Consider the following 27514-nt stretch of genomic DNA (forward strand, 5'->3'; position numbering starts at 1 on the left):
CGGCCCTGTCACCACCCGCCTCAAAATGGCCCCTCCATAGTACAGCCGCCTGTGGTTGTCCCCGTCATGAGAGGGGGGTTTATCATCCAGCTCAATTCAATTTATGAATTGTAAGATGATATATGTAAGAATGTGAGCACTGGAATATTGGTTTGGCTCTGGATTTAACCTAGCCCTGAGACCTTGTCGGCTAACGGTTATGAATTATTGACAGGTAGCAGGTACGCTACAGGGGACGACCGATTGATTGTGATATTTTTATGGTCTTTATCCTCGCTGCCTTTTTTTCTACCTGTCTTATTGTCTTCTGGGCCAAGGCGCCCAAGGCATTTAATCAGCGCTGAAGGATTCCCACCTCTTGCTGAAGTAGAAATAGTTCAGTTTTTACGACTTCAGTCCCAGCGGCGGACACAAGTTTAAGAGTAAAACATGGTTTGTGTGGCGTGAATATGTGGTGTTGCTGACATTTCTGGGAACGCCGCCTGCTTCATTAAAAGCCTCGTCTGATATGTAAGTCGCATGTGAGCGACAGCTCAGTTCAAGCTCACGTTGCTCGCACAATCATGCGTTGTGGAAGGCACAGTGAAATGCGTAGGAGCATGCTCAAGCGACTTAGCCGAGAAATACCAAGGATAAAACAGAACTAAAAGACAATAAAATAAAGATGAGGTAGAATGTGCCATAGTGCAATTTAAGTGTCTGAAAACTATTCTGGGGGCTCGAGAGTTCTTAGGAGGATGAATAAATACGGCATACAAATGATGTGTGTCGAGGCTTGTGACACACAAGACGTCACGATAAGGAAATAAAACTCCTCACAATGCGATATATGATTTCATATAACACTCAAAAATTGAATTTCCCCTTAATATTTATGGTTTGCAAGGTACTATGATATTAGCATGTGTGCAATGAGAAAGTTTGAATAGAGAGGTGCAATGTAATGAAGATGGATGTGTGATGTTACCGTGCATGCATTTACTCTGCCTTTTTCTCACCTCAGTACTTTTTAACACGAGTTCATTATTGATTATAATCAATAATTGACCAAGTAATTGGATTGGCAGTGTTGAATTCTGGCCCTCTGTCTATTTGTTCCTTGGCGAAAGAGGACGCTTCTCTTTAAATGGTATCCTGCCCAAACTGTACTTCATGTAGTTTGTGAGGAAGGAAGTCTTATCAATCTTCTTTTGTCTTTTGCTCTGTATGAGTCCACTTTTTGCTGCACGGCTCAATTTCCCAACCGGGCTGCGCAAAATTTATCTTATTCTATCCTTCGGCATTTCTTATTGAATATTGTACAGTGATGATCGAATATCATACGGTTATTACTATACACCGCGTACAAAGTTTAATGTCTCTCAACCAATTCATTCTGGACTGTTTCTCTAGATTTCAGAAGGCTGAAAAGAGAACAGGACTTCATATTTCCAAATAATTTCCCCCAGGGTCGGAGCAAAACTTTCAGAAAAGTTCAGCGAGCAGTAAAATGTGGGGCTGGTCTATCCATGTATCCATCCATCCATCCATCCATGTATTTCATTTGAATGAATATGCACATCCATCCATCCATTTCATTCGACCGACTACGCAGGACGGGGGCCCGAGCTCACTGCCGTTTGCATCCATTTTTCAGCTGTCGGCATCAAACTGAGCTGTGGGTGTATCAGCAGATAATGTGAGCGGGTGGTGGTTTTCGTTGTGGCCGTGAATCATTTCGTCTGCCTCCCGGCGGTATTTCAAATGTCTGTCTGTGCTTTTGTCTTTGGCAGAACAACACATCGTGGAGACTCCAGTCCTGCCAGGAGTGTACCTGCTATGGTGAGATAGCCATCTGCCGGCCCACACACTGCACCAACCCACAGTGTGACTTCCACCGGGTAAGATGAGAAAAACTTGAAGACCACAGGAAATAAAAGCCGGCTTTTTTTCCCCCCTTGTTTACCTCGTTAGCCCATTTCCCAGTCTTATTATGCACCAATTCAACAAAGTATGGCAAAAAAATCACACAACTTTTTGTGATCGAGTCTGAGCCGGTGGGTGAGCGTTACAACATTAGCAGTAATGGTCCTCCACGATAGTTATGTAGGCTAACGTTAGCATCCATTTCTGTGTTACTGCAACTCTTGACGCCTGTTATGCTGCGCCCACTTTTGCACCAATCCGATCAAATCCTGAAGGATCAAATGAAATCCCTCCCTACATTTTGTTCTGCCCTAATATCCTGTTTTCCTTGGAAATACTTGACATTACGGAAGCAAAATACACAGTGAATGCTGTTTCGCGCTGTCTTTAAAAGTAACACCTTCTGTGAAACTGTTATGGAGGTTTCTGTACAGATGGGTGACAAATGAAAGGAAAAACCTGAATGCTTGACCCTTACAGTGAGGTGGTCCGGAGGCACTCATGTTGTAGGTGGCACTTTCTGGCATGGTTTGGGGTTCAGTTGTCCCCTTAGAGGTAAGGGTCACTGCAAATCAATACAGCATTATTCGGAGGGATAACCTTTATCCCATGATGAAACATTTCTATCCTGATGGGAGTGGTCTCTTCCAGGATGACAATGCCCCCATCCACAGGGCACGAGGGGTCACTGAATGGTTTGATGAGTATGAAAATGATGTAAATCATATGCTATGGCCTTTGCAGTCATCCTATCTCAACCCAATTGAACACCTATGGGAGATTTTGGACTTATGTGTTAGGCAGCGTTTTCCACCACCATCATCAAAACACCAAATGAGGGAATATCTTTTGGATGGATGGTGTTCCATCCATACAGTAGAGTTCAGAGACTTGTAGAACCTATGACAAGGAGCACTGAAGATGTTCTGGAGGCTTGTGGTGACCCATCGCCTTACTAAGACATTTACGTATATACATACACATGTATGTATTCAAACCCTCGCCGGAGATCAAAGGTTCAAACCTCAGCTCGGACGAGTCCGTGGCTTAGACTCCTAATGCTATACAAGCCAACTACCTCAGACATGAGTGAGAGTAATACGAATAGAGTCATACTGGCTCAGACATGGCCTGGGTTAGAAAGGTTCGCGTCAGGTGTTAGGGAACCAGGTCAACCTGTTGAGAAATGGGCTACTGGAACAGGATATTCATGGACAAGGGCTGAGAACCTGGATCTGATGGAATGCTACTATAACAGCAGACCCCAGGAGGGGCTATATGAAGCAGATGTGGGGACTGTGGAACAGTAGGAGACCTACTTCCGCACTGACGTTGGATCAGCTAGTGGCTTAATCCTCGAACATCAATAGAAGGAAACTACTGTCGCAACGTGAGATGGAGAGGCTTCAGCAGGATGACTATACAATTCAGCACCCTGAATGGCCACCCACTAGGCAGGAGATACATGAGGACAGTCACCAACCAGCTGAAACAATCCTCCAAGCCATGACAGCTGAAGCTACTGAGGTTGGACTGAGAATCATGGCCAGTCCAAAGACAGGCATGGCTTCCATAACTCAGTGACAAAGTACTGGTTACTGGAGTAAGCACTCAACATAGATTGAAAAATTCACTATGTTTTGGTGATGGTGCAATAAATTAAAAAATGAGAGTTTATCTGGTTGTTTGTGAAGAGGAAGAAGAGGAGGCTACACCAATATACTTTGATCTAATGTACAGAAAAAGTGAATAGATGGAGCGGTCATTTATCTTTTTTTTAAGTTCAGCATGTTGCTAAAAAAATTTTCTATTTTAATATTACAATCAGAAGTAAGGAAACGTGAGTCTGTTGTTTAGTCCGTCAATCGGAGGTCACGTCTCAACACAAAGGTCAACTCTGGGTCAGATGGTTTGGTCCAGGATTTTTGGATAAGCAGATAAGAATTTTACACTGAACCATCAGATTATAAAACCTCAGTATTTTTATTCTATTTGACACTGAACCATTAGATTAACCTAACGACACCTCCTGACGCTGAGCTGAGGTCTGTATCTCTGTCCCAGCGATGGCCGGCCTCTCTCTCCAGGATCCTTTACTCCTCATTCCCGGGGACAAACCCTTCCACTCCATCAACAGGAATCAATGAACTAACGGGGCTGTTCAGCAGTAAAACCTGCCGATTGAGTGGTTTAATTTGCAACAGCGACAGTCGGCGGGAGGGCGTTGGTGCCGGCTAATTTTTCGTTGATTGGAATTCACCGGGAGCCATTTCTAGACCTCATTTCCACGCTTCCTCCATTCATTCGGCAAAGCCCCCACCTTCACCTTCTGCTTCTTAAACGCTATTTAGACGTCCAGCTGACAGTGAGACCCTTAAAAGCCAATCTGAGCCCAGAGCCAAGGTAACAATCGATGTCTGATGAATTCCACTCCGCCAGCTAGCAATCCAGTGTTAATTACAAGTTAGCTGTCACGCTCACCAAACCGTGCATGCCTTCATTTTAAGATGCCCTTAAAAAGTGATGCTCTCTCACATCTGCTGTGTGGCGAAGCAGCGTATCGGTTTTATTTTGTTTCTTTTTTCTCATCCTTTCGCTGTTTGTTGTACTTTTATTGAGACATTATGGGCAAGCTGATTTTCTCTTCAAAAAATGTTTTATCTGTTCCTCCCGGATTTTACCTGAGACAGATTTGGTATGTTCTTACTATCAGCAGCCGTATTAGCAGTCTTTCTCTTCAGCGTCCTTGTCTTGGACATCTGCCCACCTTTTTTATTTTCTCCCCAGTTTTATTTAGCCAATTACCCCGCTCTTCAAAGCCGTCTCGGTCGCTGCTTCACCCCCTCTGCCGATCCAGAAAGGGTGCAGACTACCACATGCCTCCTCCCATACATGTGGAGTCGCCAGCCGCTCCTTTTCACCTGACAGTGAGGAGTTTCACCAGGGGGACGTAGCACATGGGAGATCACGCTGTTCCCCCTCCCCCCTGAACAGGCGCCCCGACCGACCAGAGGAGGCGCTAGTGCAGCGACCAGGACACATACCCACATCCGGCTTCCCACCCGTAGACACAGCCAATTGGGTTTGTAGGGACGCCCGACCAGGCCGGAGGTAACACGGGGATTCGAACCGGCGATCCCCGTGTTGGTAGGCAACAGAATAGACCGCCACGCTACCCTGATGGCCCATCTGCCCATCTTCTCTCGCCTTTCTCTCCATGTCAAGTTCCAACTGCTCCAAAACCTGGCCAAAGTTCCTGCAAGCTATCATCCCAGCGGTGCCAGTAAAGATCAGTAACACGACAGTGTGTTAAATCTGGAATCCACGACTTCTTTCTCATTTAAAAGAGGTTATTTTATCAAATTGAAATGCCATCCATTATTTGGATTACTGGTGCAAGTTTTATGGCAACGCACGCTCTTTACTATTGGAGCCCGAATCAACATCAACATCTGCTGTTTTTGAGTTTCCACACAAAGTTTCCACGAAGCTTTTACGTTCCAGCCATTTAACTTGGGTGGGCAGTGCCTGTGATGGTTTATTCACTTCCGTGTCTTCTCTGACAGCAGACGAGGACAATGAGAGAGACAGAAAAACTCTCTGAGGAAGAAATCGGTGAGTTTTATTGGCTGAATTTGGCCCGTTACATTACTTCCAGTTACACATAACCTCTAACGACGTACACAGCAAGAGAAAAGAAGGGCACACTGGGCATCCGGCTAGCGTAGCGGTCTATTCCGTTGTGTTCTGTTGGTCGGGCGTCCCTACACACACAATTGGTCGCTACACTAGCGCCTCCTTTGGTCGGTCGGGGCGCCTGTTCGGGGGGTGGTGGGACTGAGGGGAATAGCGTGATCCTCCCACGCGCTACGTCCCCCTGGCGAAACTCCTCACTGCCAGGTGAAAAGAAGCGGCTGGCGACCCCACGTTTATCGGAGGAAACGTGGTAGTCTGCAGCCCTCCGTGGACCGGCGGAGGGGGCGGAGCAGCAACCGTGACAGCTTGGAAGGGTGGAGTAAACATAGCTGATTCCAGACTGAAGTGTGAACAGTTAGAGGTGTAACACAATGAGTGTGTGTGTGCGATGAGACTTTACTGTGAGGGAGGAAGCATGCAGTCCTGTTGTGCAGGAGCTGTTGCATCCGGACGACTGCACAGGTCAGTGTTTGGCCTCGGGAGGTGCAGGGCTGCAGAGAGGATGAGGGGGGGAACACGGAGACGAAGAGGGAGTTGAGGTTTTGCGGCGCCGCCGTTGTTTAGGTTCGGTTGGTTTGACGTCCGGTTTACTTTCGCACAGCGGCGGGCAGGGACACACGTTTACCCCCGCTGTCCAACTTCCCCCGGCGTGATTTAGACACCCGCCGGGGGATGAATGTCGGATGTTAACGAAGTCTAAACGCCCAGTCGACATCCGCCCGTCCTGTTCAACCCCCAGCAGCCACACGCCAAGCGGCCTCTCCTTCATTTTCTCTTCATGAAAGCAGAAGGAAACACACTTCTGGGGTGTTAAGGTCGGCTTTACCGTGTGTTTGTCCGGGCCGAGGGTTGATGCGCCATTTTCCCCCCTCAGTCTTCATTTGTCGTGTTTTCTTTTTCTTCCCCCTTTTCTCCCCCAACTGTACCCGGCCAATAACCCCGCTCTTCCGAGCCGTCCCGGTCTCTGCTCCACCCCGTCTGTCGGTGCAGGGAGGGCTGCAGACTACCACACGCCTCCTCCCATACATGTGGCGTCACCAGCCGCTTCTTTTCACCTGACAGTGAGGAGTTTCCCCGGGGGGACGTAGTGCGTGGGAGGATCACGCTACCCCTCCCTCCCCCAGTTCCCCCGCCCCCACTCCGGAACAGGCGCCCTGACCGACCAGAGGTGGCGCTAGTGCAGCGACCAGGACACATACCCACATCCAGCTTCCCACCTGTAGACACGGCCAATTGTGTCTGTAGGGACGCCCGACCAAGCCGGAGGCAACACGGGGATTCGAACCGGCGGTCCCTGTGTTGGTAGGCAACGGAATAGACCGCCACGCCACCCGGACGCCCTATTTGCTGTATTTTTTCATCTGGTGTGTGTTTTTGTTAAGCTTCATCGCTTTATCGGTGAAGATGAGATGTTTTAATGAGCTTATCTCAGCTCTCACGTCTCCAACAGTCTTCTTTGTTTTGGTCGTGTGTGCTGCCGTTGTCATTAAAGACTAACAAGTCCTCTTATCCCTGTGTTTTCCATTCCTGCCTAGCGTGGGCAGTGTGACGGCCGGCCGGCCCGTCTGCCAGTCCCACCCGATGGACTCCTGATAGAGATGTTATGTTGTTGTTGTTGTTGTTGTCGTCGTCTGTTTCATGGCGGCGGTGGCGGTGTGGCCCGCGTTTGGCCAGCCACGTTAATTTCCACGGAAATAGACGGGCTCCGTGATCCAGGACACCAGCCACCCCGCTCACGTTCTGTCCTCGCTCCTTCCATCTACTAAAAGACGCTAGCGGAGCGTCGGATCGCACACCGCCCGTCTTAGTGACAGCTTCTCTCCACAGACAGTCAGGTTCTGAACAACTGACACACCCACTACCACCTTACGTTGTTGTGTTACTGTGTACTTTCTGTATTGTGTATATAATGTATGAATTCTGTGTACGTAGTCTGTGTAGGTCTGGTGTAGGGAAGTGTGTCCTCCAGAGCCGGGGCACAAGAACGCCGTCGTATCCGAAATATACGTGGCAGTAAAGTTGAACTTGAACTTGAGTTCGTCGGGTTTTGTATTCACACCAGCACCAAGGAGCTCATACCTTATTCTGTGTGTGTGTGTGTGTGTGTGTGTGTGTGTGTCCATAGGGCGAGAGACTGAGAATCCCTGCCGGCCGGTGCTGTCCGGAGTGTGTGTCTCCCTCCCAGGGCTCCTGTCAGTACCAAGGAATTGTTTATGGAGTGAGTAAAAAAAGAAACCAGACCCTTCGTCCTTCTCTTCCCAGAGCAAAGCAACGCCTGGTCTTTATCCACCCCGACTTCTTCTGCGAGGCTGCGTTCAGACACACATTTCATACATTTTAGTAACAGTCGGTGTGTTCACATGCACAGTTAAGCGGAGCCACGGTTACGGCTCGACTAGGCCATGTAACTGGACTACTGTCGTTGGCCCAGTACACAAGAACCGGGGGAGAATCGATTTATTGACAGAAGTATGTCCCACCCCGGTACAGTAGGTGGCGATATGCCCCTTTCAGCTGGTTGCTGGTGGACCTTCTTCCGGCTGACCTATCGCGTCACATACCAAACAAGGCGACAAACAAGTTAGCAAGCCACGTACTTCAGGATAGTCACCTCCTTTAGCTGACACCACATAAAGTTTGTCTCCTCGTCTGTCCAGCACTCGCCATGTTGAGACGACGCTGTTCCACTTCCGGGTGAAAGGCCGCCGCGGTAACTATGGATCATGCGCAGAACGCCTAGGCCGGTTCGGGGCCGATTGAAGCGTATGCATGCCGGAGTAAATCCATCCCCAACCGCGTTGTCTAGGTGTGTTAGTTAGTACGATTTCAGGCGGACTAACGTGTTCACGTGTATTTTAAAAGTCCAGTTTTAGTCGGACTAACACAGTAAACCGACCTTTTCTAACATCGTGCAAACGTAGCCGGTGTCAGAAATACGCTTTCGGCGCCACCGGTGGTTTTCCCTCTTCGCACATAAGATTCTGTCTGTACCACCAACACGGTGTTTATTCACACATGACATGACATTGTCTTCCGTCTCGTTTCCTGTTCGTGTAGATGGCCTTTTACAGTAGTCTTTGTTGGTCCACCAGTCAGAAATAAGGTAATGCCGGTCCGTAGTCCAGCCGATCAGTCAGGAGTAACATACCATTATACTCTAAACTGTAGTTGGCTCCACCATTCAGAGGGCACGTATTAACACAAGGGGGGACGCCAGGGGGGCGTAGTGTCACTGGAAGCTGGAGCCTATCCCAGCAGTCATTGGGCGGCAGGCGGGGAGACACCCTGGACAGGCCACCAGACCGTCACAGGGCCGACACAGTCCCACCTAGAGACAATGTAGTACGGCTGATTCCCCTGACCTACATGTCTTTGGACTGTGGGAGGAAACCGGAGCCCCCGGAGGAAACCCACGGAGACAGGGGGACAACATGCAAACTCCACACAGAGGACGACCCCCCCAAGGTTGGACTACCCCGCGGCTCGAACCTAGGACCACCTAGAGACAGTTCAGCACGGCTGATTCCCCTGACCTACATGTCTTTGGACTGTGGGAGGAAACCGGAGCATCCGGAGGAAACCCACGGAGACACGGGGACAACATGCAAACTCCACACAGAGGACGACCCCCCCCCGGTTGGACTACCCCGCGGCTCGAACCCAGGACCACCTAGAGACAGTTCAGCACGGCTGATTCCCCTGACCTACATGTCTTTGGACTGTGGGAGGAAACCGGAGCATCCGGAGGAAACCCACGGAGACACGGGGACAGCATGCAAACTCCACACAGAGGACGACCCGGGACCACCCCCAAGGTTGGACTACCCCGCGGCTCGAACCCAGGACCACCTAGAGACAGTTTAGCACGGCTGATTCCCCTGACCTACATGTCTTTGGACTGTGGGAGGAAACCGGAGCCCCCGGAGGAAACCCACGGAGACACGGGGACAACATGCAAACTCCACACAGAGGACGACCCGGGACCACCCCCAAGGTTGGACTACCCCGCGGCTCGAACCCAGGACCACCTAGAGACAGTTTAGCACGGCTGATTCCCCTGACCTACATGTCTTTGGACTGTGGGAGGAAACCAGAGCCCCCGGAGGAAACCCACGGAGACACGGGGACAACATGCAAACTCCACACAGAGGACGACCCCCCCAAGGTTGGACTACCCCGCGGCTCGAACCCAGGACCACCTCGCTGTGAGGCCACTGCACTAACCACTGCGCCACCGTGCCGCCCTGCAGCATGAATATTGTAGCTAAACGTTGGAGATAGAGATGTGCTGCTTCATTTGCCGGGTGGTGCTTTCTCCATCAGCAGATCTGCATTCACGTGAGCCGCTGTTTGGCTCCGATGCAGCATTCCTCTGTTTTGTTGAGATGTTAGTTTAAAGACTTGCTCCAGTCGGTGCCACCCCCCCCACCCCCCCCCTTCACTAAAGAACAACCGGTTTCTTGTTAGGCCGCTATTGAAGAGCCTCTCAAGAGCCGCTGCCATGGCAGCCATGTTGGACAGCCCTCCTCCTCCTCCTCCTCCTCCTCCTCCAGAACAAGTCTGTTTTTGTCTCGGTTTTTGGGGTCTCTATTGGTGTCGCCTCACCGCTGAAGTGGCGCTTTACAACCGGCCCTTCTGAGAGGAGACGGTGTGTGTTTTTTTCCCGGAAGGGTCCGGCCTTTTCAACGATGCCAGTCTTGTCACTGAAGAGGTTCCGCCATTTTACTGGATGACGGCTAAACTACCGCCGATCCTTCACTTACCACGCTCGCCACCGGCGAGATGATGAGAAAGAACATCCGGTTGGTTTGTCTTTCACATCCAACATGAATCAGCAGGCTTAACCCCTTCTTCTTCCAGTTGTATCCGGCCAATTACCCCCACTCTTCCGAGCCGTCCCGGTCTCTGCTCCGCCCCCTCTGCTGATCCGGGGAGGGCTACAGCCTCCTCCCATACATGTGGAGTCACCAGCCGCTTCTTTTCACCTGACAGTGAGGAGTTTCACCAGAAGGGGCGCTAGTGCGGCGACCAGGACACACACCCGCAGACACGGCCAGCTGTGTCTGCAGGGACGCCCGACCAAGCAGGAGGCAACACGGGGATTCGAACCGGCGATCCCCGTGTTGGTAGGCGGCGGAATAGACCGCCACGCCACCCGGATGCCCCAGGAGGCACAGTCTTGTTACGAAGGGTTAAGGTTTTTTTTATTTGCCTCGTAATGAAAACTTAAAATGTTCTTCTTTGTGTGTCACGTATCCCCCTTTCAACTACGATTTTTGCAATCAGTCTTGGCCTCTCTTCTTTACCGCTCCTGGTGTTTCTGTCTGGACTCATCCGACCTCCATCTTTCCTTCCATCCCCATGACGCCATTGCTGTTCCATCCTGCCTCTTCTCTGCCCTGCTCTTCCTGGCAGTAGGACATGATGTAATAGTTTATTTCTCTCTCTCCCTCTCCCTCTCCCTCTCCCCTCCCAGAATTCCACTATCTGTTTTAGTCCGTCTCTGTCGGTTTCTTCCCCTGTAGCTGCATCCACCCCTCTCTCTCTCCCTCTCTCTCTCTCTCTCCCTCCCTCTCTCTCCCTCTCTCTCCCTCTCCCCTCCCAGAATTCCACTATCTGTTTTAGTCCGTCTCTGTCGGTTTCTTCCTCTGTAGCTGCATCCACCCTTCTCTCTCTCCCTCTCTCTCTCCCTCTCTCTCTCTCTCTCCCTCTCCCCCCCCCCCTCCCAGAATTCCACTATCTGTTTTAGTCCGTCTCTGTCGGTTTCTTCCCCTGTAGCTGCATCCACCCCTCTCTCTCGTTCTCTCTCTCGTTCTCTGTCCCTCTATCTCTCTCCCTCCCTCTCTCTCCCTCTCCCCTCCCAGAATTCCACTATCTGTTTTAGTCCGTCTCTGTCGGTTTCTTCTTCTGTAGCTGCATCCACCCCTCTCTCTCGTTCTCTCTCTCGTTCTCTCTCTCGTTCTCTGTCCCTCTATCTCTCTCCCTCCCTCTCTCTCCCTCTCCCCTCCCAGAATTCCACTATCTGTTTTAGTCCGTCTCTGTCGGTTTCTTCTTCTGTAGCTGCATCCACCCCTCTCTCTCGTTCTCTCTCTCGTTCTCTCTCTCGTTCTCTGTCCCTCTATCTCTCTCCCTCTCCCTCTCTCCCTCTCCCCTCCCAGAATTCCACTATCTGTTTTAGTCCGTCTCTGTCGGTTTCTTCTTCTGTAGCTGCATCCACCCCTCTCTCTCGTTCTCTCTCTCGTTCTCTCTCTCGTTCTCTGTGGTTGTGTTACTGTGTGTAACTCTGTGTCTCTGTCTGGTTCCCACAGGACGACAGCCAGTGGGGTCCCACCCAGTGCTCGGTCTGTGTGTGTTCAGGGGGGACGGTGTCCTGCTCCGCTCACCCCTGCCCGCCCATTCACTGCCCCGCAGACCAAAGCCCCTTCACCCCGGATGGGGAGTGTTGCCCCAAGTGTGCGCGCCATGGGGGTGAGCACAGTGCCAAAAGATTTAACACACAGCCTCTGTTGCCCTGTGTGTGTGTGTGTGTGCATGGTACCAGCTCAGCTCAAGTCTACTCTATTCGACTCTACTCGCTTTACTTTCTGGGATCTGGTTTTCCACTGAAGATAGTCCCCCCCTCGCTGCGAAGCTCCGCTGGTCATTTGTGGGCATGTTGACTCTTTTTTTTTTTTTTTGTGAAGATTTTATTCATATTTAAGTAAATATATATTTACGTATATCTATATCTTATTTATTTTATATATTTATTTATAGTGGTATTTTCATGTCACCTTTTAGCATCGGCTCAGCTCACTTGGAACCTCGACAGAGGTGGTTACCACAAAAAGTACCTGGTACCAGGTACCATCCCTGACTTTTGCCCGATGGAAAACCAAAAAAAGCAAGTTGAGTCGAGTCGAGCTGAGGCCAGGCAGTGGAAAGGGGGCATTTGTCCCTCTTTGTATCGCACTCGTGTGGGTATCTGCACAAGTGAGCACATTTGGACATGATTACAGAGTGGTGTTTTGGGCCATTCAGCATTTGCAACAAAGCAATTTGAAATTAAATGCCTTTATATGTAAAAGACACCGTTGTTAAGCTGAGTCCAACAGTGGTCCCGTGTCCAAAATCTACTACATGTAGCCAGTGAGTGAGATGACGTCATAACTGATATGTATGATGGAAAAACTATGAAAATAAGTCCCAGGATGTCAAAAACTGACCATATTTCATCATTACGTTGAGTGTAGTGTTTCTTTCCAGCTAGCTAGCTTGTTTCTGCCACTTTTTTCTGCCCCCCCCCCCCCGCGTGCCATTGTACCCGGCCAATTACCCCACTCTTATGAGCCATCCCGGTCGCTGCTCCACCCCCTCTGCCGATCCGGGGAGGGCTGCAGACTACCACATGTCTTCTCCGACAGTTGGAGTCGCCAGCCGCTTCTTTTCACCTGACAGTGAGGAGTTTCACCAGGGGGACGTAGTACGTGGGAGGATCCCGCTATTCCCCCTAACCTCCTCCCCAGTTTGAGATACGTTATTGATTCACCCATCCTAGCTGTGTCGCTCGGAGTAGTGGGCAGCCACCGTGCAGCACCCGTTCAGCTCCAGTTCATCTTGCCATGCCCCGGTCAGGGGCAAGTGCCCCGACCGACCAGAGGAGGCGCAATTGCAGCGACCAGGACACATACCCACATCCGGCTTCCCACCCGCAGACATGGCTAATTGTGTCTGTGGGGACACCTGACCAAGCTGGAGGCAACACGGGGATTCGAACCGGCGATCCCCGTGTTGGTAGGCAACGGAATAGACCGCTGTGCTACCCGGATGCCCGTTTCTGCCACATTTGTGGGAATTTGGGCTGTATGAATAGAGAGAGGGGCATCGGGTCCGTCCTTGGCCCAATTCACCTACCAGGGCTTACTCCACCGGGCCTTCATGTGGAACTCCTGATAGGGGACCAGGCTCCGGGATGGAGCCCTGGTATCCCTGCATGAAGGACATGTCCCCACATCTGTCCAGAGATGTGAGACGAGTTATTTTAAACCACTGTCTCTTGCTCCTTGGATGGATGGATGGATGGATGGAGGTACACGAGCCTCGCCAGCTCTGCCAACAACGGTCCAAGAGGGCCAAGATCACCAAATTACGACTAAGCGCTCATTTTTAAATGAGCTTTTTATTCGTGTGTCTTGTTTTGTGGCACCTCTGCAGTATCAACCCGCTTCAAGGACACTCCTCCGTCCGTGTCCTGTGGTATCGGCCCCACAGAAGACGGGTATTTCTATTTGCACCACCAGTTAATTGGTGTAGCGGTGTTATTGTGTGGGTCTTTAAAATCTCAAGGTGGGCACAGCGCTGTGATTTCTAAAGGGACACGAGACACCAGTGAATGCTGCAACACTCCGTGTGCTCCACTTTCACTCAAACACGTAAAAACGCAAACACACACACATTCACATGTTGACACATGCACAAAAACACACTGCAAACATGCACGCACACACACACACACACACACACACAACGTACACACTCGGACACAAAAAACAAACAAACAAAAGAATAAACACTCCAAACAGACACAGATGCACACATACAGGTTAGCCTATTTACACATACACAAAAACACACAAACACATACATGCACAAACGTTCAGCAAAAACACACACAAACAGATGCACACATACAGGTTAACCTATTTACACATACACAAAAACACACAAACACGTACATACACATCCACATGCACAATCAACACATTAAAGCATACAAAAGCAGAAACATTCAGCAAAAACACACACACATTCACATGTTGACACATGCACAAAAACACACTGCAAACATGCACGCACACACACACACACACACAACGTACACACTCGGACACAAAAACAAACAAACAAAAGAATAAACAGTCCAAACAGATACAGATGCACACATACAGGTTAACCTATTTACACATACACAAAAACACACAAACACGTACATGCACAAACGTTCAGCAAAAACACACACAAACAGATGCACACATACAGGTTAACCTATTTACACATACACAAAAACACACAAACACGTACATACACATCCACATGCACAATCAACACATTAAAGCATACAAAAGCAGAAACATTCAGCAAAAACACACACACATTCACATGTTGACACATGCACAAAAACACACTGCAAACATGCACGCACACACACACACACACACAACGTACACACTCGGACACAAAAAACAAACAAACAAAAGAATAAACACTCCAAACAGACACAGATGCACACATACAGGTTAACCTATTTACACATACACAAAAACACACAAACACGTACATACACATCCACATGCACAATCAACACATTAAAGCATACAAAAGCAGAAACATTCAGCAAAAACACACACACATTCACATGTTGACACATGCACAAAAACACACTGCAAACATGCACGCACACACACACACACACACACACAACGTACACACTCGGACACAAAAAACAAACAAACAAAAGAATAAACACTCCAAACAGATACAGATGCACACATACAGGTTAGCCTATTTACACATACACAAAAACACACAAACACATACATGCACAAACGTTCAGCAAAAACACACACAAACAGATGCACACATACAGGTTAACCTATTTACACATACACAAAAACACACAAACACGTACATACACATCCACATGCACAATCAACACGTTAAAGCATACAAAAGCAGAAACATTCAGCAAAAACACACACACATTCACATGTTGACACATGCACAAAAACACACTGCAAACATGCACGCACACACACACACACACAACGTACACACTCGGACACAAAAAACAAACAAACAAAAGAATAAACACTCCAAACAGACACAGATGCACACATACAGGTTAGCCTATTTACACATACACAAAAACACACAAACACACACATGCACAAACGTTCAGCAAAAACACACACAAACAGATGCACGCACGAAACAACCACACAAACACAACAGCGAACAACTCTGGGAAGAGTCAGCGCAGCAAGAGGAGCTGCAGAGCGTTTGTGTTCAGGTCCAGGTTGTTGCAGCGTAGGAGGAGAAGTAGTCCACATCCTCCTCGTCCTTCATTATGAATCTGCTCTGCTCCTGCTGTGCGTTATGGCAGAACTCCAGCCTGAGCCGGGAATCCCCCTGACAAGTGAACGCCGCCGCCGCCGCCGCCGCCGCCGCCGCAGGCCCAGCCACCATCAATCACTGCCTGCTCTTCTCTTCATACATGCCAGACTCTCTGCAAGTCGGCCATCAGGTGTCGAAGATTGCACCTTTTTCTGTTTGCGTGGTAACTGTTGTACACGAACACCCCCCCCCCCACCCCCGTACTGTGTCTTCGGACTGGAAAGTGTGTTTTCCTGAAGTGGACCTGAATGAGTTTCTTACCAAGGAACTCGTTTGTCTTTCAGTCTGCTAGCTACCGTTCTGATTCGAGACTAAAAACCAGCAAACATGTTTTTTTTGGGGGGGCGGGGGAGGGGGGGGTTGCATTTTTTTCCCCCCGTTTTCTCCCCAGTTGTACCCAGCCAATTACCCCACTCTTCCGAGCCCTCCTAGTCGCTGCTCCACCCCCTCTGCCGATCCGGGGGTGGGGGGTGGGGCTGCAGACTACCACGTGCCTCCTCTGATACATGTGGAGTCACCACATATATCTTTTCACCTGACAGTGAGGAGTTTCACCAGGGGGACGTAGCACATGGGAGGCTCACGCTATCCCCCCCCCCCCCACCACACATACACACAGGTGCCTCGACCGACCAGAGGAGGCGCTATTGCAGTGACCAGGACGCACACCCACGTCCAGTTTCCCACCTGCAGACACAGCCGATTGTGTCTGTAGGGATGCCCGACCAAGCTGGAGGCAACTCGGGGATTCGAACCGTCGACCCTTGTGTTGGTAGGCAACACAGTAGACTGCTACGCCACCCGGACGCCCACATACCTACTCACCTATATGGACATTTGCATGTATACATCCATATTTGCATATGAACATACATGCCAACAGCAGCAAAGAAGAGGGGGGGGGGGTTGTTTCCACGGAGCCCTGATCTGTGCTGGCCCCCTAAGGGACTGGGTTCTGCCGAGCGGGGCCCTGACATGCCGGCTTGCATGGCTGTGTGTCTCTGTGACGTGCTGTGAACTTTTAGTGAGCCGTCTTCCTCAAATAAACGAAGCTGGAATGAGTGCGAGCGGGGGGTTGACGCTCCATTAGGTGATTCCTGACACTAATTAGGACTTCCAGCTGCTCCGCTGCTCTCTGGTTGTTAGCAGCTAATTAGCAACCTGTTTCTTCTTCTCTGACTGTGAAATATCATCACATATTATCTCAATGTTATTTTAGAAGTCAGCAAAGTACCTGATGCACATTTTACCCTTGCCTATGTGTGTTGTTCTGTGTGTGTGTGTGTGTGTGTGTGTGTGTGTGTGTGTGTGTGTGTGTGTGTGTGTGTGTGTGAACAGAGTCCTGTAGCTGGCATGGCGAGGTGTACAGGGATGGAGAAGAGTGGCGGTCCGGTTTGTGTTCCAGGTGTGTGTGTGCCAACGGGAACGTCCAGTGTTCTGCCGTGGAGTGTCAACCAGTGGCCTGCAAACCCGTGAGTACTGCAGTGTGACACACAATATATACTGGACACACAACATCACACACACACACACACACACACACACACACCTGGTCTGACAGTGTTGCATCTCTTTCCAGAATGAGAACTTGGTGATCCAGCCTGGGCAGTGCTGTCCACAGTGTGTCTCTAACCCCTGTCTGTCTGCTGGAAAACAATACCAGGTACATCTGTCTGTCTGTCTTCCTGTCTCTGTTTGTCTGTCTGTCTTTCTCTGTCTCTCTCTCTGGCTGTCTGTCTGTCTCTGTTTCTCTGTGTCTGTCTGTCTCCCTGTCTCTGTTTGTCTGTCTGTCTTTCTCTGTCTCTCTCTCTGGCTGTCTGTCTGTCTCTGTTTCTCTGTGTCTGTCTGTCTCCCTGTCTCTGTTTGTTTGTCTGTCTGTCTGTCTCTGTTTCTCTGTGTCTGCCTGTCTCCCTGTCTCTGTTTGTCTGTCTGTCTGTCTGTCTCTGTTTCTCTGTGTCTGTCTGTCTCCCTGTCTCTGTTTGTCTGTCTGTCTGTCTCTGTTTCTGTGTCTGTCTGTCTGTCTGTCTGTCTGTCTGTCTGTCTGTCTGTCTCTGTTTCTCTGTGTCTGTCTGTCTGTCTGTCTGTCTGTCTGTCTGTCTGTCTGTCTCTGTTTCTCTGTGTCTGTCTGTCTCCCTGTCTCTGTTTGTTTGTCCATCTGTCTGTCTCTGTTTCTGTGTCTGTCTGTCTGCCTGTCTCTGTTTGTCTGTCTGTCTTTCTCTGTCTCTCTCTCTGGCTGTCTGTCTGTCTGTCTGTATGTCTGTGTGTCTGTCTCTGTTGCTCTGTCTGTCTGTGTCTGTCTCTCTCTTTCTCTATCTGTCTCTGTTTCTCCATCCGTGTCTATCTGTCTGTGTCTGTCTCTCTGTCAGTCTGTCTGTCTGTCCATCTTTCCTTTTGTCTGTCTGCTGGAAAACAGTACCAGGTATACATCTGTCTGTTGGAAAACAGTACCAAGCAGATCTATTGGTCTATCTGTCTTATCTATCTGTCTTATCTATCTGTCTTTCTCTGTCATTCCATTTGTTTTGCAGTTTGCAAGTTGTACCATGTCGGCCTTTGTGTGTGTGTGTGTGTGTGTGTGTGCGCGCGTGCGATGCATGTGTTTAGATGTCAAGATAAAAATAATTCTCTCCTCTCTTCTCCTGTCTTATTCTAATCTACAACATCTCATCTACCCTGCACACCCTCTGTACAAACACACACATGCACACATACGCAAATACACACACACAAAATCACTCTCTCACATCCTCTCTGCCAAGTTTTCCCTTTGATCACAGAATCCCATTCTCTCTAATGCATGTTTGTGTCGCACACACACACACACACACACACACACACAATCGTGCCAGTGGTGACATGACTTCGAATACATATTTTATCTCCAAGGTGTCAGATTTAAAAAGTGTAGGGGACATCTCAATTTATGTATTATTGCTGCGTTTGTCACACACACACACGCACACACACAGGCCACAAACAAACACAAACACAGAAACATGCACACAGGCTGGAGGCCTGGCTTGCTGGTGGGCCGAGTGCGTAGTTAAACCAGTGTTCAGCACTCCATTTCACCTGCCATCCGTCAAAGGAAAAAGCAGTTCACTGCACGGCGGCCATATTTTTCCACATCCTGACAGTGAGGTCGTGTCAGGACTGTTCCGGTCGTACACCGGCAGATGAACGCCAGCGTGTCTGTGTTTAGAACTCCATCTAATGTGTTATGATTATGCTGTGGTCTGTCGGAGTTCATTTATTTCAAACCAGAAAACCGGTTACTCTTCTGTGTTTGCGTTTTAGATAGATAGATATGTAAAGATGCTATATATGATATTCAGCTACAGCAAACAAACACAAACCTCCCCTCTCCCTTCGCCTTCTTGGCTATTTCATGTTCTTGTTTGTTGGAATATTGAATTTTACAGTATATAGTTATTTTGTTAACATCAGTAATGTATTCAGCTAGGTCAGGAGCTATTTGTCCGATCTGCCGAGTGACCAAAATCCATGTAACATAATTATTAGCTTGCTAGCTATCCTGCTAACCTAACGCTAGCTACCTCACATGCACTAACTTGCACGCACAGCCGGACCGCCTTCCAAAACAAAGAACAGAGAAACTCGGATCGCAACACACACAGAGGGAGTGTGATGTCATTCTCTGCTCAGGACGTCATTACTCCACTATCTCTTTTCATAGCATATAGTTGTTTGCTGCTATATTAATGTTTGAAATCTTACATATAACACCTTTAGTTAGCTAGCTAGCTAGCTAGCATCTATCTATCTAGAAACACAGACAGACAGACTGACTGATTTGATGCCAGGAGAGGTTTAAATCTATACGCTGGACTTCAGTTTGAAGAGAACAGATTTAAACCTCTCCTGGATATTTTATGACCAGGATGACTGAAATGAATCAACATAGACGGAATGATTGATTCTTTATTGTCCTGTTGGTTGAAATGTGTTGTCACAGGCCTGCACATCAAAATACAAGTTCATATCCAGACATCCATATAGACATTCAATATACTCTTGTACAGCAGCGGCGGGAATTGCTTTGAGTTCTTTGATTCCTTCATTCATTCATTTATACATTGATAGAACTTTATTATCCATTGCTGTAAATTTGTTTTTGTCTTCTCTCTGGTTGCATTTAGAAAACACACTAAAATGTATGAAATCAGCAAACTAACATGAACACAACCTAGACATCACAGGCCACAACATAGCAGATCTTCCAGTACAACAGTAGGCAAACGACACAGTAGACGGGTAGCCATTAACAAATTAAGAATTCACTGAGGAAATTGCAGTTGTGATAAAGTAATTTTTGATAATTATTCTTTGTGACCTTCTGCCTGTTATGGTGCACAAATGTATCAGACCCTTGCTCTGATTTCCCATTCGATGTTCCCCAGAGTCACAATCCTTTACCACTTTCTTCTATTCTTACCCTCCAAAAGGCTGTATACCAAACGCAGATGTTGTAAGTCAGATCACTTCCTATAAAACTTTTAACACACCAGCTCGAGATTACTTCTGCTGCTCACAGAGAAGTTATTGCTTCTTCTCTGAAGACATGGACGTTGTGTAGCTATCTTGAAAATGTATTCAGAATTAACTCTAAAGTTCAGTCTGCTGTCTAGAAAAGGGCCTAGATAGTCAAAGTCATCCACGATTTCTACAGGGTGGTCAGTAGTTCTTTATGTAACAGGAATGGAGCGCTGTTTCTATCGATGATGACCCATTCTTTGGTTTTACTGGTGTTTATGAGGAAAACTTTTTTTGACTATTTTATTTTGTTTTTTCAAACCACACAGCCACACATTGACGATATAAAAACGCTCACTGTACATTACAGACGTCTCAAAGATAAATTAACAGACAGTAAAAGAAATTAAGACATAACTAAAATAAAAATGTAACTACGAAAAGTAAAACAATAAAGAGGGGGGGAAAATTGAGAGATGGATCGGCTTTAACCACAAAAGAATGGGTTTTTATTAAACTAGTGTTGTGAAATTAGAGGGACTGTGCAGACGATCCTCCAATCATGTGAGATGGGAGATTCTCCATGTAGCTGATAAAAGGTTGACATATTTATAGAAAAAAAATGGTCTTATTCCTTAGTGAGTAGGTTATCTTTTCCCAGAGGTATGCAGTTGTTCACTTCTGAGAACCATAATCCAACTGGCAATGGGAGATCTGACTTCCATTTCATAGCAATACATTTTTTGGTGTAGGCCAGAAGGAGTTCTGTAAGCTCGAAGGAATGACTATGTTTAAGATTAGAATGTGAGAGGTTGTCTAAAAGGCATATCTAGAGATCGATTGGGAAAGTAACTCCATGAATTTTGGATAAAGCAAAGGAAAGTGCCCTCTGCTAGACCACATCTAAAACGGATGAGAGATTGTGGTTGAACCCATGTAGGTTGGAAGGGGTGAGATAAGTCCGATGTTAAAAAGTTGAACTGAAATTACCTATATCTTGAATATAGTGTACACGTAACACCATTACTACATAAGTTCCTCCACAGTTCTGGATCAATCTCTATACCTAGTATATCCATCTCCCACCTAAGTCTAGATCATTCCGGTTCAGGAATTGACAGGAAAGATAACAGGCTTCATAAACCTTAGTTATGGTTCTAACCATTGGTTGGCTGTCTTGAAAAAGAAGTTCAGTGGGTGACATCGTGGGTAGTTTCTGCTGTCCTTGAAGGTTAACCCTTATAAAATTTCTCAACTTTTAAGTTTTTGAAAAAAATCCTTGTCAGGTTGTCGATATTTCTGTTGATATATCTGGACATAAAAATTCCATCCACATAACAATGTTCCAATCGAAAGATACCCTTTTTCGTCCTCGACTCAAAGTTTATATTCTGGTACCAGATAAGGATAAGCCCATTTCCCCACAAGCAAGTCATGGGAGACAGAAAACCATCTTGCCCAAACATCTTTTGTATTTTGAACCAAGTTTGGACCGAGTGAACAATGAAAGGGGTATAGATAACAGTTATGATTGACTTCCCATCCCACTTATATATAAAATATCAAATAGAAGCATCTCATTCATTTGCAACCTCTCAGCATTCAACCGTGAGGTTGGGGAGTCCCCATCAAACAGTTGATCCAAAAATCTAGGTTGTGAGGCCAAATAATGTGGTCTAAAATTAGGAAGTTTCAACCCGCCTTTTATGTAGTGTAGGGTAAATTAAAACAATTATAACATTAATTCGGCCTAGTGAAGCAAAGGAGAGGTTCATCCAGTTATTCAAGTCATCCTCCACTCTCTGCAACAAACTCAACAGTTTGAGCCTATGGGAGTTCTTTATATCCTTATCCACTAATATACCCAGGTACTTAATCTTTGGGTTTTAATCTATATACCCAGGTATTTACACCAATATACCCAGATACTTCTGGCTGTTGGGTGACCATTTAAAGGGAAACTTGTGTTGAATCGTGTCATAGTTATATTCTAACAGGGGTCCTGTTTCAGTTTTGTCAAGATTAATCTTATAATCAGAAAAGAAACTGTACATGTTAAACAGAAAACACTGTTTGAACCCCAGCAGGATAGATTTTACAGTATATGACGTTTTCCTTTTCAGTGGCCCCTTCTTGCAGTAGCTCAGACAAAGTCACGTCATCAGCATACGTCTTTAGATAAAAAGAGGAGTCGTGTATCGGCATCACATGTTATAGATGGAGAATAATACTCGCGCATCATCTGTGAACCGGGTTGTGTTGTGAGACAGTTTTGGCACGTGTCTGATTTTTCCTACTTTTTGCATGGATAATGGACTGACAGCTAGATCACGTCTTCAAAATGCCAATTAAATGAAAGGATCACAATCTGATGTGAGTGGATTCTTCATGTTATTTGTTTCACATATATCTGTCGGAAGTTAAGTGCTCAGAAAGTTCATTCTTTAGTTTGTCCGTCAGATTTGAATAAAACGAGTTGTTTTCATCAGCTCGGCCAGTGTCTCTGGATCAAAGGGGAATTCACGCTCGGCTTTGCTTCGGGTTTTCCAGTCTCTATAGTTTTCTGATGAAACATCATTTTAGTTCAGGACAGCCAGAAACCACAGTCGTATTCTGCTCATTTGCTTTTGTCAGATGGAGAGAGAACATTCGTGAATTGTTCCACTGTGTGTACGTTTTGTTGCATGCATATGTGTGAGTGAATGAGTAAGTGTATTTGTGCTTATGAATTTTAGACACCGGCCATTATTTATCACAGTAATTCTGTAACAGTGGAACAGGCGGGCGACATTGAGCAAAACTGAAAAGTAAAAGAAACACCTTCCAAACGTTTTCAAAGACCAGGCGCTATCTCTGCTGCAGCAGCTGTAGGTTTTATTCACCAGTCCTGTTTGTCCGTCTGACGGCTTGTTAAATAAGGGCTGTCATGTTTTATGTGGGCTTTGAGGTAAGACATCAAGTCAAGTTACATTTATTTGTATAGCCCAATATCACAAATTACAAATGTGCCTCAGGGGGCTTTACAGCAACACAACATCCTGTCTGTAGACCCTCGCATCGGCTAAGGAACAACTCCCTCCAAAACCCTTTCACAGGAAGAAAAGATAGGAAGAAACCTCGGGGAGAGCAACAGAGGAGGGATCTCTCTCCCAAGATGGACAATGTGCGATGGATGTTGTGTTTACACAATTTACACAATACAACATTGAAAGAGGATAACACAATTATAATGGAATTATAAAATATATGAAGAATATGATGAGGAGGATGCCAAGCATTGTCCAGGTGGCAACCACTGTCACCATGGAGACCTAGGAGGAGGACAGGCTACACATGCACACGGGACACTGATATCACACCATTCACACACAGAAGAAGAGAAAGGAGACAACATCATTTAGAGAGAGAGAAAAGACGTGAGAGAAGACAACAGTTTGCAATAGAGAGGAAGTGTGGTATTGTAAGAGGAAGTCAGGAGTTGCAGAGAAGTACTATGTAGGAGTGGTGCAGGATACGTATGAGGGAAGTGTGACAGTGGTGAGATGTGCGGTTGGAATGACCGATGGGTTCAAGGAGGAGGTGGGATTACATGAAGGATCGGCTCTGAGCCCTTTCTTGTGTGCAATGGTGGTGGACAGGTTGACGGACGAGATCAGGCAGGAGTCTCCATGGACGATGATGTTCGCGGATGACATTGTGATCTGTAGTGAGAATAGGGTGCAGGTTGAGGAGAGCCTGGAGAGGTGGAGGTATGCACTGGAGAGAAGAGGAATGAAAGTCAGGAGGAGCAAGACGGAATACCTATGCATGAATGAGAGGGAGGACAGTGGAATGGTGAGGATGCAAGGAGTGGAGGTGATGAAGGCGTATGAGTTTAAATACTTGGGGTCAACTGTCCAAAGTAACGGGGAGTGCAGTAGAGAGGTGAAGAAGAGAGTGCAGGCAGGGTGGACTGGGTGGAGAAGATTGTCAGGAATGATTTGCGACAGAAGGGTACCAGCAAGAGTTAAAGGGAAGGTTTCCAAGATGGTTGTGAGACCAGTTTTGTTATATGGTTTGGAGACCGTGGCACTGGCGAAAAGACGGGAGGTGGAGCTGGAGGTGGCGGAGTTGAAGATGCTAAGATTTTCATTGGGAGTGACAAAGAAGGACAGGATTAGGGACGAGTATATTAGAGGGCCAGAGGAAGGCCAAAGAGGAGGTTTATGGATGTGGTGAGGGAGGACATGCAGGTGGCTGATATGACAGAGGAAGATGCAGAGGAGAGGAAGAAATGGAAACGGATGATCCGCTGTGGCGCCCCCTAATGCTGAAAGTAGTACTAGTAGTAGTAAAAGTAAATAATCTCGTCGGCAGAAGAGTGGTTGGTAAATTCATTGAGACAGAGACCGACCCGCCATGCAGTACAGGTCGCGAAGTGCTCAACTTAAGGGAAACTAATTGTAGGTTAAGTCAAAAAGGTGAGTTTTAAGTTTGGATTTAAACGACTCAACAGACTGATTGTCTGATGGCAGCAGGCGGGTTATTCCACAAGAGCGGGGTCCGATAGGAAAAGGCCCTGCCACCAGCTGACTTCTCCTTAACTTTGGGTACACACAGGAGCCCTGTGTTTTGAGAGCTCCAGATGGAACGTACAGTTTAAGGAGGTCAGACAGGTAAGATGGGTCCAGCCCATTTAGGATTTTATAAGTCTGCAGAAGCACCTTGTATTCTGATCTAACATGGATAGGAAGCCAGTGAAGGGAGGTGAGAATTGGTGTAATATGGTCAAGTTTCCTAGTTGTAGTTAGGATTCTAGCAGCAGCAGCATTCTGAACCATCTGAAGACTTTTAGTTCTAGAAAGTGGCAGACCTGAGAACAACATTACAGTGATCAAGTCTGGATGACACAAATGCATGTATTATGGGAGTGTGTGTGTGTGTGTGTGTGTGTGTGTCCATGTTTGACAAAACCATGTATGATTTGACTGATGCTTTTTTGGAGGTCAAGGTCATGTTGTGTGTGTGTGTGTGAGGGTTGATGACGTCATTTAAATGTAAACCTGGTGGGTGTCTGGGTAGCGTAGCGGTCTATTCTGTTGGCTGCCAACACGGGGATCGCCGGTTCGAATCCCCGTGTTACCTCGGGCTTGGTCAGCTGTCCCTACAGACACAATTGGCCGTGTCTGCGAGTGGGAAGCCGGATGTGTCCTGGTAGCCGCACTAGCGCCTCCTCTGGCCGGTTGGGGCGTCTGTTCAGGGAGTACGGGGAGTTGGGTGGGAATAGCGGTGGTAGTCTGCAGCTCTCCATAGAGGGGGTGGAGTGGCGACCAGGACGGTTCGGAAGAGTAGGGTAATTGGCCAAGTACAGTTGGGGAGAAAAAGGGGGAACCCCCCACCCCCCCCAAAAAAGACGAAGAAACAGTTGGTCATGTCACTAAATATTTGCATTTCATCTTTGTGTTCGGCGAGTCCGCTCCCATCGCCCGTTTAGCACATTTAGCACATGAGCTCTTCACGGACACAAGGGAAATCCACCTGAAGTTCGTTTCAAACCTTTTTGTGGGATATTGAGGAGGTTTAATCCAGCATTGTCGTCTCCATCCAGGGTTTGTAGCATGGTTCTTCATAATGTGTATCATAAACTGCCTCTGGTGTTCCTTTACGAGGAGGAGGAGGAGGAGGAGGCAGATGAGCTCGAGCAAAACAAAATGAAGAATGAAACTGCTCTTCCATCGAACGCTGCTTTAACTGTCAAAATTCAGTTCGAACGTGTCGAAATGGAATCGTTACCGGTACAAATTCAAATTTCTCTCGTAAAAAAAACATTTTAACACGTCAAAGTTGAAATGTTACTTGTAAGAATCAAATGTTTACATGTGTAAATTCATTTATCACAGCTCAGAATTCATTTCAGTGGGAGGACTCATTTTTACCTGTGATCATTTTTTAATCATTTTAATATTTTTTATTTTAATATTTTAATCTATTTTAATTTGATTTTGTTTTAATATTTTTAATATTTTAATCTATTTTATTTTGATCGTTTTTAATATTTTTTTTATTTTACTATTTTTGCTATTTTGCTATTTTTTATTTTAATATTTTTCTCAATGATATTTTAATTTCATTTTGTTTTAATATTTTATTCAATTTTATTTTGATCGTTTTTAATATTTTTTATTTTACTGTTTTTGCTATTTTTGCTATTTTTTATTTTAATATTTTTCTCAATGATATTTTAATCATTTTCCCCTGTGCTGGTCTGGCGGCCTGTCCAGGGTGTCTCCCCGCCTGCCGCCCAGTGGCTGCTGGGATAGGCTCCAGCATCCCCGCCACCCTGAGAGGAGCAGGAGAAGTGGTTTGGATGATGGATGGATGGATGGAATCATTTTTACCAGTATAAATCGAATTTCAACACGAATAGCTTTATTTCTTACATGTAGATTTTCTATTTTGACATGTTGAAACTGGAATTATTATATGTTCAAATTCTTACAAGTGAAAATGTAATTGTTACATGTGAAAAAATAATCATAATAAGAATAAGAAAAAAATGTACAAAGGACACTTTTATGTCTTCATGTAGGAGCACAAATAACAGTTACGTTTTCAGCAGTCACAATTCTTCAGCGTGTCATAATTTCAGTCTAAACATGTGGAGACACATTTCCCAGTGAAGTGATTCATGTCCATATTTGATTTATGCCGGTAGAAACGACTCCCCCGCCGAAACCAACTCTGAGCGGTGGCGACTGAATCTTTACATTTGAAATGTGGTTCTTACAAGTAGGAATGCAGTTCGGACCTGTCGGCCTTGCAGTCGGGGCACAAGGCGGCGGGTCAAAAGCTAAAGCGGTTCGCTGTGGTCTTCTGCATTCTGGGGTTGGAAAGGGGAAATGAGGCGGAGATGCGGCGAAGCATCAGAAATCCCTCCATCCTCCAAACGGATCAAATCCAGCCCGCCGGACCGGAACCGGGGGAGGAGGGGAGGGATTTTAGGAAGAGGGACGGGAACGCTGGACCATGTGGTCTCGTCGGACCCGTGGACGAGCCGTCTGACAGCAGCTCAGGCTGACGGGACGGCGGAGACGACGGTTTGTCGGACCTCCTTCAGCCGGAGGAGTCACGAAACAGCCTTGACCGTAGACCCTCGCAGGCCCTCGTCTGAGCAGGAACCTCTGCCGCCAGGAAGCAGAGTCCAACGTTCGGTCCATCAAGCTGCTGGACTCGGATGACGAGCCTTAAATCCAGCCGCCCTGTTGTCTTCATGTGTGTAGACGGTTGC

The 27514-nt window shown here is 47.2% G+C and overlaps 1 protein-coding gene across 1 annotated transcript in view; it reads left to right on the top strand.

The window, feature by feature from the left end:
• fras1 (Fraser extracellular matrix complex subunit 1) overlaps positions 1 to 27514 on the top strand; it is a 333688-nt gene that overhangs the window by 39752 nt on the left and 266422 nt on the right. The window contains exons 5-9 of the mRNA XM_056280308.1: positions 1773 to 1880; positions 7727 to 7819; positions 11910 to 12069; positions 17092 to 17225; positions 17333 to 17416. Of these exons, the coding sequence (XP_056136283.1) occupies positions 1773 to 1880; positions 7727 to 7819; positions 11910 to 12069; positions 17092 to 17225; positions 17333 to 17416 (579 nt within the window). The remainder of the gene's footprint in view (positions 1 to 1772; positions 1881 to 7726; positions 7820 to 11909; positions 12070 to 17091; positions 17226 to 17332; positions 17417 to 27514) is intronic.

The sequence above is a fragment of the Lampris incognitus genome, chromosome 1 (genome assembly GCF_029633865.1).
Source record: "Lampris incognitus isolate fLamInc1 chromosome 1, fLamInc1.hap2, whole genome shotgun sequence".
In the NCBI taxonomy this organism is placed as follows: Eukaryota; Metazoa; Chordata; class Actinopteri; order Lampriformes; family Lampridae; genus Lampris; species Lampris incognitus.